Source organism: Apis laboriosa, unplaced genomic scaffold (assembly GCF_014066325.1).
Source record: "Apis laboriosa isolate Shangri-la unplaced genomic scaffold, ASM1406632v1 scaffold49_cov149, whole genome shotgun sequence".
In the NCBI taxonomy this organism is placed as follows: domain Eukaryota; kingdom Metazoa; phylum Arthropoda; class Insecta; order Hymenoptera; family Apidae; genus Apis; species Apis laboriosa.
In genome coordinates this window covers 1,481,159-1,506,379 of record NW_025223500.1, presented here as the reverse complement: position 1 = coordinate 1,506,379, position 25,221 = coordinate 1,481,159, and the positions used below count along the sequence as shown (strand labels likewise).

Sequence of the window (25,221 nt, the reverse complement as noted above, 5' to 3'; positions counted from 1 at the left end):
CGCACCCCGTCGTTGTGATCGTATTCGAGGGCACCCCCTGTCACTGGCGAGAGCCGCGACAGGGAGCGACCGATAGAGTATCGGACGGACGGACGGACGGACGGACGGACGGATGGTCAGTCAGTCAGTCAGTCAGTCAGTCGGTCCACTCAGTTTAGCCAGCCACCTCGAAAGTTAGCAGTAGTCGTCGTGCGAGGAAAAGAAGTGCACCCGCGCCGAGGAAGGGTTGAACGAATATACATATACATACACACACACACACTATATATATATATACACACGCGCGCAGCAGAGATATAGAGACGTGCATGTATATGTATTTATACAAACGTCGAAGAGAGGCACGAGGCTGGAGGCAAGCTAGTGTATAAGGTGAAACGAAGAGCGCAAGAAGAGAGTAACACGTTGGAGGAGAAGGAAGAGGAGTAAGAAGAAGGAAGGAAGGAATAATCGGTATTAGGAATCAAGTACAGTACAGTAGGAATAGTAGTTGTCTAGTAGTAGAAGAAACGGGAGAAAGGGGTGAGGGCCGGGAAAGTGGAGGAGGGTTGTCGTGCGAGCAGGCTGGTGGCATGGTGGCGGTGCATCCTACGAAGGAGCTGCCCTCGCCGTGCCGATGACGAGGCTGCAGATCACGCCCCAACGTGAGCAAGGAAGGACGAAGAGGAAGAGGCAGCGGGCACCGTCCACGACGACGGGAACCTCGATCATCCGGGGAGAGGTTAACGACAGGTTACAGATACGGAAGGGGCTGAGTGACGGAAGGCGGCGACGGAGGCGACGGCGTCGCAACATCGACGACCGCATCGCCGTGGTCGGCGGCTGGTGTGACGAGGAACGCGATACGGGTGCCGGTGGCGGGCTGTAGGCCGGTCGAGGTCCACCGCGTCGGTCGTCCTCGGTACGGTGGTGCGTTTGGTGCGGGTGTTTTGGTGAGGGGTGTGTTGGTATAAATAACAGTGGTGTCAACGTCGGAGGTTTCTCGTGGAAGGGAGAGCTTACCCGCCAACCGGCCGGCCACCTGGCGAGACCTGGGCCGCGACGGCTGCTGCAACGGGGAACAACCACCGCGCCAACATGCCGCGCTGCCTCATGGCCAAGAAATGGAAGGCCTACCCGTGGCCGGATCGCGTGGACGATCCGCAGGAGGAGGAGAACGATCCTTCGGGGGTGCTGCAGGAGAGCCATGGCGTGCAGCAGACCACCGCTTCGCTGGAGAAGAGGCAGCACAGGCACGAGCCCGTGGAGGACGAGGAGATCGACGTGGTCGGGGACACGGATAGCAGGCAGACAGTCGATCATCAGCAGACTTGTTGGGGCCCCCATAGCCCCACCGCTGGTGCAACCGCGCCTAGCCCACCGCCGCTCAACGCCTCCGGTGCTCTCTATTATCATGGTGAGTAAACGATCGTTCGATTATCGCCCCCCCCTCCTTTGAACAGTTTTTCGCTGGAAAAGGAAATTTCGTCGAAAATCGGCCTGATAAAAAATTCCACGTGTTCCAATTGTGTATTATTTACATCCCCGTGTGCCACGCCCTACATTTAACACGCCCGGATTCCATGGATTCTAATCTCATGTCGTATCATCCACGGACGAAGAGAGAGAGAGAGAGAGAGAGGACTTTCTTACCCCTGCGAGAGAGATCGTGTATCCTGGAGTCTGGCCATGCGTCGAGCCACGGGGGTGACACACCCGCCGATTGGCCGATCGGTTGTGTGCTATAGAGAAATTGCGGCACTTGTACGAACTGCGACGAGAACACGAGGCAGCTCTCCCCATGGGACTCGAGGACTGTCAGAGAAATATCGTTTGGACAACGTCTCCCCCTCCTTCCTTCTCCTCCCCCGCCCTCTCCTCCATTTAATGATTTTCCTCGTTTAGCGATCGTGCACGATGGATTCTGGCCATGCGTCGCACGCACACGTGTGCACATGTGTATATATTATGTATATACATATATATATATATATGTGTGTGTATATGTATATGTATATACACACAAATACACGCGTTTCAGCGACACACCCGCCAGGCCGATCGTTGATTCTACTGCGGATCTTTGGGTGGATCGAAGCAAAAGGGGAGGAAATGATTCCTCTTTCTCCCTCTCGTCCCCATTTGGGTCACGTTCCTTTTACGAACAAAGCGTCTGGCGGGGTTTTCTTTTTTTCCTTTCTTTTTGGAACCGCTTTTTCTCTCGTGCCTCCGCCTGATCTCTCGCGTTATAACAAACGGGGACACGAGGATTTCGGATCGGAGCTGCGTTCCGATTTCCCTTCGAATGAAGAGCCTCTTTGCGTGATTCATGGACGAGGCTCTTGCGTAATGTTGTTTTATTTTTTATTTAACAATTTTTTGAGAAAAATGGTGTTCTGGAAAAAATATTGCTTGCTCTCGAACACCGTTATTCAGAAATATTTTTGAATAATTATATGATTGGGATTCTGTTGAATTCTATTTCGAATTCTATTTCGCTTTTTATATTCGAAGATTGCCACCTGTTTCGAAGCGATGGGCTAGCAATTTCGAGAAAAGAATACTGTAATACTTTCAAGAAGAAAAGTTAAACTTTGCTCAAACTGGAAAATGGAGGTACATGTTGAATGCATTCCACAAGTTGACTCACATAGCATGTAAAAATCATGCGTTTATAAAGGTCTTGAACATTTCTCGCTTCGTTTATTTATAACCAATGTTACGAAAATTGTTCGATTCATACGATGGATAATCCTTGTGTATATATATATTTTTACATTCATCGTTACGTAATCACGTCTTTTGTTTTTAACGACCGCTTACGTTGATCACCTCGTCGCGAAAAAATTCACACAGCTGTTAATTGAATTCCGTTATCGATTCTAACGGCCGGGTCTTTAACATGGCGCGAACTGTTACGTAACACGTGTGCCCCCCACCACTACCACCACCACCACTACTACTACCGCCACGCCGTGTTTCAGCCGTGGAATTTATGAAAAGTAAAGCGACCATCGTTCAACGTTCTTATCGAAATTTCCATAATGCGTCCTCTTGTTACGTTTAAATCTTCAAACGTGTTAAGATTAAAAGGTGTGTTAACGTGTACGATATATCGTATGCTGAGAGAATATTTGTTATTTGGAATTGAAGAGAAAGATCTGTCTTATTTGTTCGTTCGAAAATTTGTATGAAGTTTGTATGAATTTCTATATATATATATATATATATATATATATATATAGAAGATAACTCGGTTTAATTTATTCGTAACCTTTCGTTCGAAATTATACGCGACCTTGCAAGATCAGAATTCAGGTCGAAAATATGTAAGAACGACGTGGCATCGATTAAACGGCTTCCTTTTGCTATGACTTCATAACACACGAATAAACGAGCTACATTTTCTTCGCGGTCACGTAATGCATGATTGTAAGGGCTCCTTTTCACGCCTCCGTCAGATTCCAGTTTTCCATCTATTTACGTCTATTTAATTGACCACGTCATCGAGAATCTTAAATAAAGCAGAAGCGTATAATAATTGGTTTATACACGATTATTAAATGCCCTGTGGATTATTTTGCAAAATAACCTTGAAACTTGGATAGAAATCCTTTTAGAAAGTACTTGCTTTATTTGTTTAAAATTTTATTATTCGTGTAATTGGACAAATGATGATCGTAATTCGGTATTCGTTTGATTTTCTCTTTTATCAATTTTAATTAACCTCAACTTTTTCGTGAGAAAATGAAAACTTTTTATATGTTTCAAGATCGGGCAAGGTTTAAATAAAATCTTATCAATAGAAATTTTCACCATTTCTCGAATAATAAAAGTTCACATTATAAATGGATTTTAATTGGCAAAAGTTCAGTAGGTCGTTAACTAAAATTTCGTTTCAGAATGAATAGAGGTCGAGTAAGTTTCTCCAGTGTTTTTCAATCTTTTTTTTTTTTTTGAATTGCATTTCGCCCTTTGTAATATTCGAATAACTTTTCCTCTCTTTCTCTCTCTCTCTCTCTCTCTTCATCCTTTTTCCATACATGATAAGGAATTATTAAAAAACAGAATTAGCACAAATTTATCGCTATGCAACGATTTGAATATTTGAAAGCAAGTTCCTCTCGATAGTCTTTTTTCGTTATAAATATTCATATATAATAAATCACAAGAGTTTTTCTTAAATTAAATAACGAGAAGATCACTCTCATATCCTTGTACAATATAAACATTATTTTTGAATGAAAAGCTCTAAATTTCTAGTCTATCATTGACTGATCGACGATAACAACTATTCCAAACGTGGAATTTACTAACAAGAGATACACGTGTACCAGAAAATCAATAATAATATTTCAATAATAAATACATTGTTGCCCATTAATGAAGGATAAATGCAATCGATATAATCGTTCATTTCTTCAACGAGATTATCGATATCCCATCATTCACGACTTTCTTCGAATCGAAGAATTTCTCTTCGACTCGAACAAGACACGAAGAAATAATAATATATTCGCAACAGAATAATCGAACAATAATGTTACGAAATTAGATCCTGCTTCATCTCGTGGTTACGTAAGATACACAAAATTGCGATTCGATAAAAGAATCAAGTCGAAAAACATTTGTCAACATCGAAAAACAAATTCAGAGTTTTAACATGGTTATATAAATATTGGAAGGATTTTCAGGAAAGAATTCTATTCGTCGGAGTAACTACGACAGTTTCTACGGAGCGAATTTTAAAAATAGGTAAAAAAGAAAAAAAAAAATCGCTACCTTCAAATTTTTGCGAAATGTGAGCGCGGCCAGATTTTCCAGAGTCATCAAGAGGTCCGAATCCGCGTTGGCGGATACGCTAATTGCCAGCTTCATTATCACAGTCGCTCGACACCCACTGCGGGTTCTCGTGTTGCGCAAACGCGCCTCGCATCGCGTTTTTCGTTGCAGATGCTCGAATCGAGACGTGAACCTTCCTTCTCTCTGGATTCTCGAACAATCAACCAAATGTTGTTCCGAAAATCACGATTTCCAAAGGAAATATATTATTCTTACACTGCAGAAATATTGACAATAATTTCAATAATGTCAAATTATAAAATTTGATATATTGATTTTGATAAAATTTCAAAATTTTTTTAGATATATACATACACGTACAAAAAAGGGGATAAAAAAGAGAAAGGGAGAGAGAAAATTATGTTTTATTTTTTACATAAATACGCAATTTTTATTATTATTTTAATTACTCATTCGTGAATTCGTTCTTAAAGTACGATGCAAGCGAACGATAAGCAATTATATTTTTTAAGCTTCGTGCAACGAGGATGCGAAATACACCCCTCCCTCCCTCTTAAGGTCTTATCTGGCTAAGAAATCAATATTTTTGATTAATCATACAACAACAACAAATCGATGAGCTACCATTAATATTTTCGTCACAACATTAAAAATGGAAAATCAATCGAATAAATTGAAGAAAAATAAATAAATATCTCAAAATCAAACTGTTACTGCAGATCTGCCTCCCTCCTCCTGCAAGATCCTCCTCGATACCCATACTCGCATCCTTATCGTGAACTATTTAACATCAGACAAGGGGCTTGCCCCCTGTAAGAATGTTATCGACAAGTATAACGCGTTGGCTCGAAACGATCGGATAGGCGAATAACAATAGGAAAAAAGGACCTTACGTCGCCCTTTGAAAGGCTAGAATCAACAGACTCGTGAGAGCGTGCAGAGCGTTCATTCGACATTATTGATTCTCACCCTCCCCTCTCGCCCCTCTGCTCTCCACTCCGCCCCTCTGCTCCCCACCCTCCATCCTCATCCACTTACTCTGCTCTCTGTCTCTCCCTAGGCCGTTGATGAAATGCACTTCCAGACACGACTCGCTCTCCTCCCCTCTCTCTCTCTCTCTCTCTCATCCCCTTTTTTGTACGTGTATGTATGTATATATTATATATATATATATGTGTGTGTGTGTGTGTGTGTGTATGTATGTGTACGTTGACTTCCTTTTATTTCAGCCAATAATAGATGCGCGCCGGTTGATCGATCGCCGGCCACGGTTTTCTGATTTATTGCTGTCACGTCCGTCCCCCCCTAATGTCGACTCAACCAAGGAATTAGACACCCCGCGATTCGTCAAAGTGCTCCTCTTTACTCGTTCTCTTCTTTGCGGAATCGCCACCGAATTTCCCTATTTTTGGATCACCCGGATTTTGGATTTTTTGTTGTTTCTGGCACGGTTTAAAGAGGATTTCGGATCGGTGAAATTCTTTGGACGAGTCTTTTCGTTTCTATCGATTTTTTCACCATCGAGATTATTTTTTTTTTTCGATATAATTTCGGTAGAAGTTAGTTCAATATTGGATTTAAAGATAACGGCGCGTAGAAAAATATTATACGAAATTTTAGGGCAATATTGGAAGAGAATTTCTAAGAATTTGCTTTTGAAAAATATAATTTAAAAATTTTGGTTGTTAATGTACATTCGATGACACGTTTTAAATTATTTATTTCTATTTATTTTTACGTTATTTATTTATCATTTGCAAGCATAATTTACGATAATCGATTTATATATATATATAAAGTTTATATTAATAATTTAAATAATAATAATTTTAATAATTAATAATTTAAAGTTTATATTAATAATTTATATTTTTTTATATTAATTATTTTTGAGATTTAAATTGTTGAACGTGTGATAATAGAGTGAATTTTTAGGAATTTTTACAGAGTATGTATGAGAAGAAGAAATAGAAAAAGAGAAGTGGAGAACTTCTAAATGAATTAAGTTATTTATGATATTTTAAAAAAATGTTAATTGTTAATATTAAGGATTACAATTATGTTCGTGTCATTCATGTTCATTCTTAGGAGAAATTTTCATTCTTATTAGCCACGTTTGCATTCCAATGCTGCAAATCGTCATGAATATTTTATCAAGGTGTAATACGGCCGTATCAAGAAAGTCGAATTTAAAAATATAACACGTGTTCGCGCTGATAGAGTTACCATTTTTAACCAAAGTTTCAAGATTAATTTAAATGGATGATTCCATTAATCTTATCTTAATGAATTATTAATAGTTGCAATTTTAGATTCATTTAAATTTTTCATTTTCTCTTATACTGCTTCTCCCTTTTTCTTAATTTTATTGAACGTATAGAAAAACAGAAATTATATATATATATCTTATATTTTTACTATTATATTTTATTATTATTACTTGTTATTTTATTATTATTGTTGTTATTTTATTATTATTGTTTCTTTTTATTATTTTTTACCTTTGTGATTCTAGTCAACAATTGATTGACTTCTAGAACGAGATTTGGAAATGGAGAAGTTTACCCGTTTCACGCGGTTCGAGATTTCGAGATTTCGAGAGATAGGAATCGATTTTGAAAATCCGCTGAGTACGCACGTACCATCCGGATTATCGGTTTAAAGATTGCCGCTCGAGCGCGACTTTAGACATTGGAACGGGGTCAACACTTTCCGCGATTTGTTGAATTTGCGGAATAAACTAATCCCTGTTTATCGAAGATCTTCCTCGAATCCCAACCCAAGTGAAAATTTTCCACAGACTACGCCGTTTGAATCGATATCTTATTCGACGAGTTAATCCAAATTTCGATCACTGCTTTCGTCGATTTGGAACAATTTAGGTAATTTTGATTTTTATACGAATATTATTCTGATTCTGAATTTTGGTTTCAATATTTACAAACGATACAGAGTTGGGGAAGAAATATAAAAATATGTATTTCCATTGTCAGGTATCGACAATGGAACGTACATTTAATGCTTGACTTGTGAATAGATTGCTCATGGAAAATTTGAATGTATAAAAATACATATACAAAAGAATACAAGATGTAGTATTTGTAATATTTGAAGAATAAGATAAATTTCTATTTAAATCTTCCCTTATTTATTTATGAAAATTTGTAATCAGAAACGAATTTTCATTCTACAATTAAAAAAAAAAAATTAACCTTATTTCCAATATAATATTGTTAACGAAACTACTACGAAACACAAATCACGGAAAACATTTCCAATCCAATTGTACAACACGGTTAGTGTACAACTAGAAACGAATTTACATCGAACAATCAACGAACACGTTTCATCGATTGGAATCGAGTGGGTGGAACCGAGTCGATAAACGTATTTACGGGAAAAATAACAAGAATTTTTGTATCTTTTTCACAACGACGTCAAAGAGAAAGATGTAACAAGAAAAAAAAATAAAATAAATAAGAAGAAAAAGAAGAGATGATTCTTTGGAAAGGGATGCAGTGTTAACAGTGTTAACAGTGTTATAGAAATTAAAGTAACAGATTTTTTTTAAATATAAAATTTTTTACTCAGTTAACTGCAAGTATGAAAGTAAGATTATTCTTCTCTTTTAATACGCCTGTTTCATCTACTAAATTCGATGAAGAATCTTTCAAGAAAAGAATCTTATGAAAAAATTATACAAAAGTTGTGTGAAAACTTATAAAAATTGTTTGGCATAAGATGATGTATTATGCAGTATTAGTAGTTTTTCTATAGTTTGATGCATGTAGAAGTCATGTGAAAGTCAACTTTCATTTCTCTAAATGGAATCATGTAATTTTTATTGAATTAATATTGCATATCGAGTAACGTTAAACATCTCTTGGAAACAATTTTTATAAAATCATTTTTCTCGTATAATTCTTTCCTTAACTGGCTTTTCATAAAAATAATTCAGACACTGATATATATTTAATTTCAACTATCTATTAGTTTCTTTAGATGAAGAATTATTACACTTTAAAATAATATTATTTTTTATTTTTCTGAATAATTATATTCACAGCAATGTCTATTCCATCAAAACGAAGTTGAATAGTTATTTCTGATTCATATTATATCTATCTGATATTGAATTATCAGAGAAATAATATTATCCTTTTATTTTTCATTATATTGTTATAGAGATTATCTTTGTTAAATTATCAAGATTCACATAACTAAAGTGACTATCTAACATGGCTATATTCGTGTTAAATTCTATATTACTTCAATTACTGAAAACTAACATTGTTGTGCACTCGGTGTTACGCTTTATATATATTCTCACGAAGCTCTGATAACATCGGTCAATCCTTGGAAACACACCGATCAAGATGTCACGTATTCAAACGCTATTGTAAACAGCAATAACGAAAATCTAAAATTATACTGACTTGCAACTATATCCTGAAAAATTATTTTTATTTATCCATTTTATACAATTAATTAATCGATCGCGAAGAAATATACAAGCTCTATCATCTCGAATAAAAATATCCTTATTTAAACAGAATTATTCAATTACGAAAAAATTCATTTATTCGTTAATAATTATTATTTATCATTCAAATAACCCTACTTACGATATTTACATACGATTCTCAATTAATCTAATCGATTCATAATTGCCAATATAACCAACGACTCAGTGTTGCTCAGTGTTGCCAATTGTCCCTTAGCATGGAGTGGTTAACGATAATTTCTCCGCTCGAATGTTCGGGGGTCTCGTTCGCAACAATGCGAATGTCGCGTTACATTGTCGCAGCAGGCGTATCGATCCAATGTCCAATGGAAGGCCCAACGAGGCATCGAAGGCTAACTGTCGCGTGTCCTGTCGCGTGGACATCGACAATAAAAGAAAAGAGAGAACGTTTAACCGTTTTGCCGCATGAAACTTTTTTTTGAAAAGCATCTTTAAAAAGGGAACTAGAGTCGAACTGTTTCTAAACAATCAGCTTTACGTGATAGACTCCAAGTGGCTAGGCTGTTAATTGACGGTTTATAGAGGGAAGGGTTGTGTTTTAAAACTTTTTTTTCTCTCTCTCTCTCCTAAATCCTCTTGTACATTGTAATTTATTGGTTTTTTTTTTTTGTTAATTAATTGGAAAAGTGTAGATTAAGTAAGCACGTGTAGGTATATATATATGTGTGTAATGTATAATTTATATAAGAATGTAAGGATAATAATAAAGATGTAAATATAGGAATTAGGTTATATAAATTATATTACATCGCGAAATGAAGCTTGAAAATTTGTTTCAAACTTTTATTATTTCGTATCTCGTGACTTTATTAACTGTTTTATTAAGTAATAATATTGGAAAAGTGACAAATGATAAATTGTGGGATTATTGATTTTTGTTGGAGAAATAGTTTTAAGCTGGTATGTAATTTGTGAAATTCGTTATAGAATAACCTAGATCACTTTATTAACAAATTATTTTGTCGTTATACCAGAGAATATCAATAATAACAATTCGATAACTTTTGTAATTCGTAACATGGAAAATTTTCCTAATAATAATTCGATCGTGCAAAAGGATTAATTCGTGATGTTTACACGCGGCTTGATATACGAAATTTTGTTTATTAATTAATGAAGAATAAATTAGGTTATTCGTTCAACAGACATTTTCTAATCGATTTAAAAAGAGTTGTTGATTGTTCTTCGATGTAAGAAATAATAATATTCTTTTAATAAAAATTACATTATCTTAGCTGTTGTTTCCTGAATATTTTCAATACGAAGATTCTCATCGAAGATCGGGGAGGATAATTGTTGGAAGTAATATTCATATAAGATATCGAGTCGTTTTCGTTGACAGCATGGACTAGGTAAATCTTCAATAACAATAAATATATTAATATCTGTTCACCAATAATTCTTTCCCCTTCTTCTCCCACTCGTCACATTTCTCAATAACGAACGAACTTTTTTTTTTTTTTATAGGCATTAAGATCCTCATTATAGGATAATCATCATACGGAAAGAAAAATTTAATAAAGGTTAGAAATTTTGTTATCCATCCAAACAAACCTTGCAGAGAAATATCTATTAAAAAAAAATTAACCCAAGATAAGACATTCGTTGATCATCAAAAGTGATTTAAAACTTCGAAACCGACCGAGCAGAGCAAAGTTAACGAGAAAAAAGAAAAAACATAAAAATTATAAACAAATACATAAAAAAATCCAATACTCGAAAATTTCAACCAACAACAAGATATGAATCCACGTGTTACCAAAGGGGGCCCTGTCCACCCTTGTATGCAACAGATATCCCATGCCGCACAATAGCGCCTCACCCACCCTCCTCCTTCATTTTCGTCGTTTTCTCGTTAACAATCGCACACGCTAGGACCAGCTGACGCGTGCCAGCAACAGGAAATGAAACGGGCGCACCGGTTCCGTGTGATTCACGAATTCAAATATTCATGGCGGGGGTGCCACGGGGCGTTGCGAGCCGGCTGGCACCGATACAGGGAGGGAAGGAAAAAAAAAAAAAGGGGGGAGAAAGAAAGGGAAGGAACGGTTGCGTTATCGCCGTGCCCTTTAATTTTCCTCGTCGTTCCACCCGAGAAAATCCTTCACGGGGATAATTAAAGGCTGTCATTTCGCGGCTCATATATATATATATATATATATTGTATATAACACCGTCGATCGAGGATACGCAAAACCTCGTGGCGTTTAATTTTGGAGAATCGTTTTGGATAATCGTTCGAGGAGATCGAGGGAAACGCGAATTTTCTCGTGAATGGAAAACTCGTAAGGGGGAGAGGAATTCTAGCCTTTCGAATTTTAGGAAGCTGATTTTATGATTTTCGACTGATATTTATGTATTTTTATCTTTGGAATGTTTTTCGAATCGGTGATTTAATTTGACCGGAAAGGAGTTCGTTGAACCCATCATCCCCCTCCCCGGGTGGCGAATACGAGTTTCGATCGCATGAATTTCGAGACGCGAAACCTTCAATTTGCATTATTCATTACCAGGCCCTAATCAGCTCCGAATCCCCCATTAAGTTTGATTGAGCGTGTATCCCTCGTTACTTAATATTCCGTGTTAATTCTAGCCCCGACAGTGACTGAGCCAATTCGTTAACTGTACCAACACGCCGAAATTGATAATTTCGATCGATAATCCGCCATAGATAATTTGGGATTACGATAATCCTCTTTGATCCACGAAACGTGGGAAATGTTTATAAAATTCCTCCTTTTCATATCGATCTTGAGCAATCCTGAATAGGACGATAATTTTAATAAATAATTTTTTTTAAATTAAACGTCTAATTTGACTACAAAATTAGAATATATTTAATAGGAATTAGGAAAACGATTTCGAGAAACAGTAAATAAAAATATTGTGATAAACAGAACAGAGCTTGTCTGAAGATAAGAATAATTGGCTACATCGACGTTTCGCCAAACTTAATATCAAATTGCTTATATTGAATTCTATTTAACGATCATCAGTAAAATAATCAATTCTAAAGATCACAAATATATATAACAAAGTAAAATGAATAACATTTGCTGTTTTAATATTTTCAAATTTTTAACATATCTTAAATGTTAACTTTAAATATCGTTAATGCAAAATTTGTCCTCCGATAAAATCAATATTAAAATGATATCTGTTCAAAGTTGATGAAATTCTACAACGTAATATATATTTACAGAACAAGATGACGCTAAATTAGAGGCAGAAGAATTTCAAAACTATTTAATTTTCTTTATTTCTTCAATTATAAACCTTTTAAAGAAAAACTTTAACATCAATTTATCTCCATTTATGCGCAATCTTATTCCTTTTTATTTCATTACTCGCTCTCCTTTACATTTATTTTTAATATATATATATATATATATATATATATATATACAAAAGAGTAATGAAATAAAAAGGAACGTATATATATATATATCGTTAAATAGAATTCAATATAAACAATTAGTTACAACTAATTTCGATACCAGAGTTTCTGCAAAAATCAAACGATGTGCAGGTTACACGCACGAGTCGTGGATCAACCACGAGGAGCCGCCGAAGTACGCGACGCTACGTTCGGCCGCGGAGCTGGCCCGACCCGTGGTACCGTCCCCTCCGCCCCCGGCCGCCCCCCAGGAGCTGGCTGCAGTGGTGACCGGGTCCGGCCTGCACCAACCGCACCCAGCCCCAACGACGACCCCGTCGGCCACGTCGCTGAGCCTGCCCCCGAGGAAGAGCCTCTCGATGTGTTTCACCAGCACGGGGACGGCGCTCTCGTTGCCCCCCAAGAAGAAGGACATATACCGGCCCTACAGCCTTCAGCCGACGTCGGAGATCCGCACGTCGGCCGAGGAGGACCTGTCCGCCGCGCAGGCGATCCTCGACCTGAGCGCGTCACCGGCTGCGCCCACCCACTCTGTCTTCATTCACACTTTGTCGCCGCCGCCGCCGCCCCCGCCCCCGCAGGCAGCGCCAGGCGTCACGCCGAACGGCCAGCTGCAACCTGCACAGCTACAGCCGCCGCCGACCGCTCAGCCCATCCCCGTGTCCGTGCTTGTACCGGTGCCCAGCTCGCAGACCAACCAGCTGCGCCAACAGGAGCAAACGCCCCAACCCCAATCACCGGCCACCGCGGAGACGAATGCGAACAACTGCACTGGCGGGAGAGATGGGTGAGCAATTTTGCTTTTTCAATCAATATGGATCGAATGAGCGTCTATATTGGCGTTTAACACTTTGCTCTCTGACGCCATTGATGTGGCAACTTGAACGGCGACGATATTTATTTACGTTCGATTTTTTTAGAATATCGCTTTATAAGTAGATTCCTAAGCTCTTTACGTGTAATCTTATATCTTACGAGGCCACCGAACGCGCAGGTCTGAGTCTGGAGTTGCTGGTTCGAAACAGGCCTCGAACAAATTTTAAATGAATATTTCAAAGAGTTTCTCTTTCGAAAGGAAATTAAATTATTCGTCGTAATTCATAAATTAATAAATGTGTCCACAAGTGTTAGATTAAGTTTCTTCTGTTCTTTTTCAATGATAATCAAGTGCACGATACGACAGAAATATGGGCAATCGAAAAGGAGCTTAGGAAATTTAGAACTCATCGAATATGAAGAAAAAGCCTGAATTTTCGAGACGATTCCACTCACGAGTGATTTATTATATTTTGCCCACAGAACCAGCAGTGGCGGAAGCAAGACGGTGGCCTACACGTACGAGGCGTTCTTCGTGTCGGACGGCCGGTCGAAGCGTCGAAGCGCGAACACGAACGGGGCGGCGGTGCCCGACAAGGAGGCAGCCCAGCCGGACAGGCCGAAGTTCACGTGCACGGAGTGCGGGAAGCAATACGCGACCTCGTCGAATCTGTCCCGGCACAAGCAGACGCACCGAAGCCTCGATTCCCAATCGGCGAAGAAGTGCATCCACTGCGGCAAGGCGTACGTCAGCATGCCGGCGTTGGCGATGCACGTGCTCACCCACAAGCTTGCCCACAGCTGCGGCGTCTGCGGCAAGATGTTCTCCAGGCCTTGGCTGCTCCAAGGCCACCTGAGAAGTCACACGGGTGAGAAGCCTTACGGGTGCGCGCACTGCGGCAAGGCGTTCGCAGACCGGTCGAATCTCCGCGCCCACATGCAGACCCATTCCGCGGACAAGAACTACGAGTGCTCGAGATGCCACAAGACGTTCGCCCTCAAGTCTTATCTGAACAAGCACCTCGAGTCCGCCTGTCTACGCGATGACGAGATACCGCCACCATCGCAGCAGCAGCAGCAGCAGCAACAGCAACAGCAGCAACAAACGGGAGCTACGAACGGTAATAATAATAACAACGCGACGACGCAACACCAGCAGAGCAACAATCGTAGTTTGTAGCAGCGCTTCGACGACAGGAAGGCTACGAGCAGGCGTCTCGACGCCATGGCAAGGGAGAGCTAGCGGTTGTTCCCGGCGACACCCGGTTAAAACCGGGGTATACACGAACGAGATCGTCGATGGGGATGAAGGGAAGAGGAAATGAAGAGAGAGGGGAAAAAAGAAAATAAAAGGTTTGCCGTAGGTTTTAAGTAGAAAAGTGCCAGTAGAGAAAAATGGAGGATAATAGAGAGAAGTAACCGAATGGTAGTGTTGTAGAAGGGAAGTAAGAGAGAGAGAGAGAGAGAGAGAGAGAGAAAGGGAGAGAGAGAAAGAGAGAGAGAGAGTGGAAGATGTCGGTTTCTTAAATAATGTCTAACATTGATAAAAACGTCCAATAATGTTAAGTCTTAAAAAAAAAAAAAAAAAAACGAGCAGAAAGAGAGAGAGAGAAAGAAAGAGAGAGAAAAAAGAACAAAAAAAGAGAAGAAACGAAACGACGAAGGAAAATAAGAGGGAACGATAAACGAGAAAGGAAAAGAATATAAGAAAGAGAGAGAGAAAAGAAAAAAAAAACGAGAACAAAGAACACGTCGAACGGTGACGTCCACACTGCAGTCTAGTCACTCTAGTCGATTATACTTAATACATTATGATATTATATTATTATATATTATATATTATATTATATTATATTATTATATATATAGTATATATTTACTATAGCGCGTACGGTTCTAGTCGCGAGCTCGTTACGGAGACACACTATTTATTGATACTTAGCTGCCTAAATGAGATAAAGAAAAATGAAATTCTTCGAGGATTAAAAAATACAATAATACACGTATATATATATATATATATACAAATTTAATATATATATATACAAATCATGGGGGATACCCATACACACACACACACACGTACACATACACACATCATTGATTGATGATCAAGGACGATAAATTTCGACGCGATAACGAGATTTCCGGCCGGTTTTCGATTCTTCTTCTATCTTCACCCCCCCGCGAAATCATGTAATCGGCGTCCTGACGTCGATCAAGCAACTTTTTCAGAATGTATATCCAAAGTATAAGATTCGTTGTCCATTGAAACGCACAGTCGTGACCGGACGACTTCTTCGATCGACCCCCCCTCCATGTTCCTTTTTCGATGGCTCCTTCGACTCGGTTGGACCATCATTACACACTCGATCAATAGAGGTGTCGATCCTCGAACGGACGATCGATACTCTCGATGGAAGCGGCGGTACATGCCTGTACGTTTCATTCGACGATGAGGAAACGTGTGATCCGTTCGTGTAACGTATTCTAATTTTGATTAATCGAATTCTTGGCGGTCGTTCGATGGCCATTTTTTAATGATGGTGGTGGGCGAGGATACATTATATTAAATTGATTTATCTTTTAGGGAAACTTTTAGTCGTTAGATCATATTTTTATTTGGAAATAATTTGAAGATATTATGATACAGTTTAAGATATGAGATTAGAATTTTAAACGAGTAAATACGTGTTCTCTGAAAAAATTCTGCAACAATATTAAATTCAAAAGTGAATAAACGACGATGGATATCACATCGTTGAGTATATTTTGCACATTTGCGAGAAAGTCTTTCATTTACATTTCATAAAAAAGTTCAAATATCATATCCGTGAGAAATAAATAATTAATAATCCAATAGATCTCTAGATTACGTGTCCTCGTCCGCCATCATTATTTCATCAACTCGACACATTTTATGTCGTGTAAAATTTTTTCACTCTGGTGAATGGTGATATTCTCACCTTTTCAAATATTTAATCCCATCAAATTGCCTCGTTATTTTTACCTCGCACGGGAGAGCGCAAACGTTCTCATAAATGATAAAGAAAAAAGAGGGAAAAAAAAAAAGAAAAAAAGAAAAAAAGTCATCGACAGTCATGCGTGGCATAAAACGTGTTAACGACACGTGGACATCGATCGAATCGCCTCGAGGCCGTCGCAATATTTTCTCAGCCATCGTTACACGATCGGTTATACATATGTATATGCAAGCATCGAACATCGAAAGAAGATAAAATTTTCATCGCGTTCACACGCGTATACACGTACACCCTCGATCGAAAGTTTCAGAACATTTGGCTCGAAAATTTGGAAGAAAATTAAGTAACTTTTGAAGAAAAAAGAAACAATTTAAAATTTACAACAAAAGATTCGCGTGTTTCTATTGAAAAATGTTTCAAAGACTTTTGAACGAGAGCTACATACACACGAGTATATACACAAGAATACGTAGAGGAGAGACAAATACGTCATACAACACAAACACGACAAGAAACGCGTTACACGTAATATTTAGAGCAGATTCGAGTAATAGATGCGTAACATTGTTATACACATATTTTATAGAAGCAATATAACGAGTAAGAAAAAAAAAAAAAAAAGTAATAATGACGACGCGTACGGTCAAAAGCAATGTTTCGACACAACGAATTATATAATTATACATATAGAGGCGAACATCGAAGTTTAACGTGATGGAATAACGATGATTTGCTTCGGCATAAAATTTTTTCGATCGTCTCACCTTTACCACGCTCTTCCGTCTTTCGCGATATTCGTTCAAATATTGGCGCCAAAAATTCTGACCGGATTTCGCAATTCGAAAAAATTCATTGTTCCTCCCTTATTTAAAATAGAAGCAATATTTTTTCTATCAAGGGACAACATGTTTTAGAATTGTATTTAACGCGAGAAAGATATTAAGTTCTCTGAATATTTGTCGATTTCTTGAAACAAACGAAACGGCTATAAAATTTTTAATTTTTACAATAAAATAATCTGCATATCATTTGCATAAATGGTAAAATGGCAATGAATCATTTCGTTTATCAGAAATAAATGTTACAACTTATTAGAATAATAAATATCAAAATTAATGAATATTTGTATAAAATAAAATTAGAAAAATTGCAAATCGTTTGCATAATATTGTACGATAAACAGTAATAATGTTAAAAATGCCAAAAATTTTTCACACATGAGTTTCTTAACTAAAAAAAAAAAAAAAAAAAAAAATCGACGCAAATTTTCTAGACAATTCGACAAATCGAATATTGAATAGTGGCTTCGTGGTTTGCCTTTATTAGCTTCTAATATTTTTCAAACGAATACATCGTGTAATTTAAGCTTCGTGCAACGAGTGGAACACCAATTCTAGTCTTAAAATCTTCTTTCTTAAATATTGTATATTTTATATAACGAACAACGATCTCTTTGCTCCGAAAGATAAGAATATAGAATTAGTATTATAAATCGTATAAAATTTTGATTCTATAAGCAACGCAACGACGACGATTATACATCGAAATTCGTAAATATTTTATCGTAAATTTAAATTCTTTCGAAAAAAAAAAAAAAAAAAGAAAGAGATATTTCGAGACAACGAAAAGGGAGTAACAACGAAATCCGGTTGAAAAAAAAAAAAATTCTCCGCCTCATTCGACCAACTTTTCCTTCAAAAGCAACGATTACAACGCGCCGAATTATTGTCGAGAGAATAACGAGAGAAAAAAAAACACGAAAGAAACAAATAGAAAAGCACGGTTTGGAAGAAAAAGGAATGGGAATACACGCGAAACAGGATCGCGAGAGAACAAAAAAAAAANAAAAAAAAAGAGAGAAGAGCGTGGATCATTGCCAACTCGGGAAGAGTTGGCGCGACGATCCAACGAGTCCTTTTATAATAATTATTGCCGACAAATAATTACCGCGTTGCATGTACAGAGTAGCCGACCTCACCGCCAAAACAGTTTAAAAAAAAAAAAAGAAGCAAAAATGGTAAAAAAAAAAAATTAATAATAATCGCAAGAAAAAAAAAACGAGAGAAACGAAGCAGCACCGGAGACACAGAGAAACGCATATACACACATACACACATGTACACGTATACATACATTCATATCTTGTACTATACTCATTTTTCATTTCGCATAGCAGCTTGAAAGGTCGACGTTGAACTCATTCTCGAAGAGATTTTTCCTCCGGGAGAATCATTCCTCCAAATGGATCCAACGCGATCGAGCCACGCGTGAAATCGATCGATCCCAAAGGCTTTTCCCTGCCCCCCCCCCCTCTCCCCCATTATCACAAACGACGACGGTTTATTTCGCGAATAATTCCATAAAAATTCTGTGTACCGCGTGCAATGATCGCGTACGTACGAACGTAGAGCAATAAAACCCTAAGCAATATTAATCAATTAACGAATTAACGAGTTAATTAACGAGAAACGAGTTAAAATGAAATTAGTAAGTCGGTTCGGGCGTAGAGAGCAGAAACATTTTTAAAGAAGAGAATAAGATAAGTAAGAACAAAAAGAACAAAAAAAAAAAAATTATGAATTAACAAAGTGCACCGTTTGACGCGTGTTTGTTGATTTGATCGATCGAAAAAAAAAAAAAAAAAAGAAAGAAAGGAAGAAAAAGATGGTATGCGTGAGAATAAATAAAAAAAATATACATATATATAAAATACAAATTAAAAAAAAGGGGGGGAGGGGAAAGAGCGCGATTCGAACAAATAAGTTGATCCGCTTCTTTCCCATTCCTCCATTTTGCTTTCGATCAGAGAATCTTTGACCACCGGCACTAATCGTCTCTCGGTTTTTAGCCACCGATTTTCATTGTTCTTTCTTGATTACGTATAGTATATTTATTTTTTGCGAATTGTTATCAGTATTATTATTATTATTATTATTATTATTATTATTATTATTATTATTATTATTATTATCGTTTGCAGCATTATCGTATTTATTATTGTCATCGGTATTTATTATATTTATTATTATTATTATTATCATTATTATTATTATTAATATCGTGTACTTTATTTATCCTTATATTAATTCATCTTGCGTTCCTCTTGTTATTGTTATGCATGATTGATACGGTAACAGCCATTATCACTGGTGATAATACTGTTACTAATAATATTTCATTCTATCATCATCATTTTTCTATTATAATTATCCTTTTTTTCCTTTTATATATATATATATATATATGTATGTATATATACATATACATAGGATGGTTCCTCGTATCAAGAAACAGCTTTGATAGATGATTTTGAACATGAAAACAATAAAAAAAAAAAACTCTATAAATGCATATGACTTATTTGATCTTGTTCTCGAGTAACAGTGAATTTTATGTTGAAATAATTCTATCGAAAGATTCCATTTCGCGAAAAAATTGAAAGATTTCCAAAATAACAAATAATAATTGGAAAGGAAAATTGGACAATCAATGATGAAACGTTTTCAAATTTGTGTTTGGATATATAATTTTTGGAACATCTCTTATGAAGATAAAATGTATTAAAAAAGAAATTCGTCAAATTTAAAAAAAATATTGATGTATGTTTACATTATTCTTTTTTTATTCCTTTTTATTTTAAATTCATCCATCGAAGCGAAACTTTATATATATATATATATATATATATATGTATATATATATATGTTGCTGATTGCTGATACAACGATTCGATACAACGATCAGTATCGTTAAATAGCGCAACGAAAAGAAATTTGTTCAAAGAAGGGAAAACGAGGTACATGCTATTTCCATTTCTTTTTTTTCTCCTTAAGTATTTTCTCGCGTCCATTAGTAACAATAAAATGCAATATGGCGAATATTACTCGCCTTCTGCTAAGATTGTTTTTGTTCACGAGCTAAACATAATAATATGTTTACAGTCATTGGTCGACACAATTCAATTTCTGGTGATCATATAGAACACGTAGAGTCACGAATTTCCGGTTTGATCGAAGCGGAAACTATACACGACACATTTAAAGGCTGATGATAACTTCGTTTTGCAGTCATATTTTAAAATTTCAAGTATTTTGAAAAATACGTATATGTTTTATATTCGGTTTGTTGAAAGGAAATATTTTCCTAAAATAAAAAGACGTGGAATTATATGTTTATAGTGATAAGCTTCAATTATTTTCTATGTAAAAATAATTGATATGATCGATAGAAGCGATGATGATGTTTATGTTTCGAATTGAAAGAAAATATTCAGATTGAAAAATTTGGAAAATTTTGAAAGTTCAAAAAATTAAAAAAAATCTGATATCGATATTATATTATATCTAATGTACATAAAAATTAAATAACTTAACTTAATCATCAATAACTTAAATTAATCAACATTTCTTTTTCAATTTTAGCATTATTAGCAATTGGCAAATATTTCTTTTTAATATATTATATAAGTTCGAAATAAATAATTTAATCAAATATTAAAAATATTAAAAATATTATGAAATTTTCGAACAATCTGATATTTCCACGATTTATAAAGCAGATCTATTCAAAAAATAAAAAATCGAAAATTATAGATAAATAAGTCTTTTTTTTTTTTAAATATTTAAAGCAAAATGGAATAATCTTCAATTAAATTGGTCGATGATAATAAAAAATAATATCGGGCGAATTGGATGCAAATATTCGACTGGATTCCCGAGTTCGTTACTGGAAATTGCACCGGTTCGTTACGGAAGTCTCACGGACAATTAAACTATTTTAATTGACCAACCAGCGAGACCATTTCACGTTTGTCGTAACTTCACGGTGTTATTAACAGCCGAAAGCGATTCTCGAACTAATTAAGAGTTCTTTCCACCGTGCCATGGAAAATTCAGCCTCTGTTTTCCCTCGGCCTTATTGCTACTGTCGAGAAAAATAATCGTTAATCTGTCTCTTTTCCTAAAAAGAACCATTTGTTTTCGACGGAAACAGTTAATTACTAAAATGCCAGAAGCAATAAATGTATTTTTTTTCCACTTTGTAAAACGATTAAAAGTCTTTCTGATCTGTGAGCCCTTTTTCAATGAAATGTTTTTTTAATTAATCATTATATATACCTAACATACAGACATTTCTATATAATAATTATTTTAAAATAAAAAAATCGACTTCTTTTAAATATATTTAAAAAATACGAATTGAGATTTCGAATTGAAATATAATTTTGTTTTATTTATATTCGTTATGAGCTCGAAATGAATTTAACAAATTTTGTTTTAGTAGAAATTAAATTCTGTATATTATTATTTTTGTAGCATTGTAGCTGTCCTTATTCGCACTATTTATTTCTCACTTTCACCCTTGATGCATGCACGGTAGAGTGAGTCAGATAATGTTGGCCAATTCTCAGAAATTCACGGATCATATATCTTCGAATATATGACCAGGCACGGCATAGTCTCAAGCTATGTTATGATATATAATTTGCTGTTTGCAAGGACAATTCGAGCTTGTAACGAATAAACACTGTGGATTCAGACATTGCCTTTAGTTATATTAGAATATTTCATTTTTAAAAATTAAATTAAATTATTTTTTTTAAAAATGTTCTTTAAATTATTATAACAAAATTTACGAAGAAAAAATTAACTAATTTTAAATTACTGATCGAAAATCTTACAATTCTTGAAAAAGAATTCCTTCCGCTTCGATGCAAAACCTCGACTTCCTTATATTCTTATCACGGTGTACATCACGAAATCAAAAATAACACCTAATGATCGAACAACACGTTTCAGTAATAGTTTTAAAGATCAATCATAGCTTGCAACAGTATTTTTCATATCGATTAATTTAAAGAACAAAGAAACACCTTTATCACACATCTGTGTCGCGCATCGATATTCAATTATTTTCGAAAGAAAATACGAATTAACAATAAAAATGTAAAAAATAGATTCGACGAGTTTTAGATTTAAAATAGAAGTTCTTAGAAATGAAAATACTGTTCTGGCCAAAGTAATAGTTTTCCTCGTGAGTCAATATCTTCGTTTTGTTTCGTTTAAGAAGACTTTACTCGTCTTGCCCAAAGTGAAACAAAAAAGAAAAAGTGCGCGTAACTCATAAATAATATATTCTGTACATAAATACGTACATATATATCTACACATTGCGTAAATATTTAGTGCATATATAAAAATTTCCTAAACTACGTTTAAAAAAAAATAACATTTACGCAAGGACACACAACTATATACTTAATTAGATAATTCTATCATATAACTCTGTAACTCGTAATTAGTCTAATCTTCCTCTAATTAAAGCGAAATATTCTTCACTTATCTCTACTCGCTTTTGATACTTGCTCGATTGAACAGCATCATGATTTGTTCGCTGGAACAGCAATAGTTCATTTTGGAAATTTTGAAAATACAATATTTATTGTCGATTAAAAAATATTAATTATATATAGTAAAAGATAATAATAATAATAATATGATGATATTATTATGAATTTTGAATCTTTATAAACAAATATCTATAATAAGATAAATTTTTCTATATTTTCTATCGTATATTTAATTAATTTTATCACTCGTATTATTTCTTTATTGAAATGTTAAAACGTTATAATTCTATTAGTATAATATTTTCCACGAATAGAATTTATCATCTCTCAAAATCAACGGATTGAAGATGAGTTCGTCACAACTATTGCTGCTTCCAGCTTTCTTCTGTCCGTGTCTCCTCGACTGGCCGTGTTATTTCTTCTGCTCCTATCTCAAATGTCTGTGCACTTTTGCGAATTTCTATCTAAGGCTGAAATCTTTGCCGTGTCTATTTCCTGTCTCCCTCGAGTGACGATTTTCTCGATTAATAACCAACGAGAACTTCAATTATATTCGTCTGACTTTCTAGTTGAATCAAAAAACTTCTAAATATGAAGTATTCAGATAATCAATATATATTGTTAACATTTCAAGATTTTCAATATCCTAAAATTATAGTACATAAAAAATAATCAATGTATATTGTTAATATAATGTCATTGAACTTTTACAAGAACATCGTATGTAAAACTGATCAATATACATATTATTCGATATATGCATATTGTTAATATAATATTGATAATATTAATGAATATTTATACTTGAATATTGAATATTGAAAATTTTGAAATATTAAAATATAATTAATCGTCTGAATGCTCTTTAACTACAAGCACGTCGTATCTTTCACAATTTCTTATCTCGACTATTATTGTTTATATCATTATTAATTTTAACAATCATCAAAGATTTTTACGAAGGATAATTGTGTATTCGACGTGAATAAATATTATGTTTTATAAGTAATTAAAGTAAATTATTAGTTTCGAAAGTTCATGTGCATTATCGGATTAAATAATGATAAATAACTTCCTTATGATTACATGATCATGCAAACTCGGTAATTAAATTTAATTCGTTCATCTAACGATTCTCCTGCAAACGATCTATATAACCAATTTTAATCAATTTCGATTTTCTCTATTATACATATTTTATTTATGATTCTATGATTTCTAGAGGAAAGTTATAGAAAAAAAAAATTCAACAACAATTCTATAATATTATAATAATTAAATTTAATTGGAAAAGTTATTATGCATTTGAAACGATTTCGACGAGCTTCCTCGTTTTCTACATCGTAATTTATTTTAATTTTCCTTCGAGTTTCCAAAATACAAGACCAATCAAGAACTACTTTAAGATGTCTATCGAACGAATATCTCGAATATATTCAACCAAAGACTAGGAAAATACTTCGCACGGTTATTACCAATTCTTAGAAACTCTGAACTTCGAAAGCTTTCACGCAATCTCTCCTCTGACTCATGGCTACGAAACTATATCTCGATCTTTGCTGTATAGTAATAGTAACGGTCGAACGAACAGTGTCGATGAAAGCAGGTGGAACACAAGTTAACATTAAGTGAATCTTGTCTTGTTAGACTGACGCGAAATAAGCAACGCGAACACATTGTGGGAACACATTTCGTCGCTCGTTTTACTCGTATAGTTTACGGTATCGTACCAAGAGAGAACGAGGGAGGAGGATCGAATGAGAGCAAGAAATTGCGATTGCAATGCTAGTGAACACCATTTCTGCTACGTTTCAAGAACGAGACCCTCGTATCCGAGATAGTATCGTTCGTATTATATAGAGTGACGCGTTACAGTTGTCAAAAAAATTTTATTTATTAATAATATATCAGAGAATAACATGAACGACAACATGGACGCGTCGCGTTTTGTAATCCTTCCAATAAGAGCCTTGACAATTTTTTAACTATTCGTTAGTTGCCTTAGTATAAGCAAAGAAAAATAAAAAAAAAAAAAATGAGGGAGAAAAGGAAATTAGATAAAGAGGGAAACGGAGAAGAAAGGTGAACGAATGCTCCCCCGGCCCCAATTTCATGTGATCCCCGCACACGATTATATTGTAGTTGGTGCCGGTGTTTCTCTAACTGCAATACGTGATAATTTCAGTTGAACGAATATTTATTTCCCATTTGGAGAAGTAGTGTAGATAGTTCAAAATATATAAAGTTGAGAGGGAGAAATATGTATTATTACAATATATGACCATCTGGCAGACCATTTTTATTGCAATACCAATACGTTCCAAAACGAATCAGATACTCATATACACGCGCGACCATATCGGTTGCA

General features: G+C 35.6%; 1 protein-coding gene across 1 annotated transcript; it reads left to right on the top strand.

Moving 5' to 3' along the window:
- Positions 1–1,006: 1,006 nt before the first annotated feature.
- On the top strand, positions 1,007–15,352 carry LOC122716883 (protein snail). The gene is made up of 3 exons (XM_043940372.1): positions 1,007–1,396; positions 12,837–13,491; positions 14,004–15,352. The coding sequence occupies exons 1-3, from the start codon at positions 1,078–1,080 to the stop codon at positions 14,698–14,700; spliced, it is 1,671 nt and encodes a 556-aa protein (XP_043796307.1). The 5' UTR covers positions 1,007–1,077; the 3' UTR covers positions 14,701–15,352.
- Positions 15,353–25,221: the final 9,869 nt, after the last annotated feature.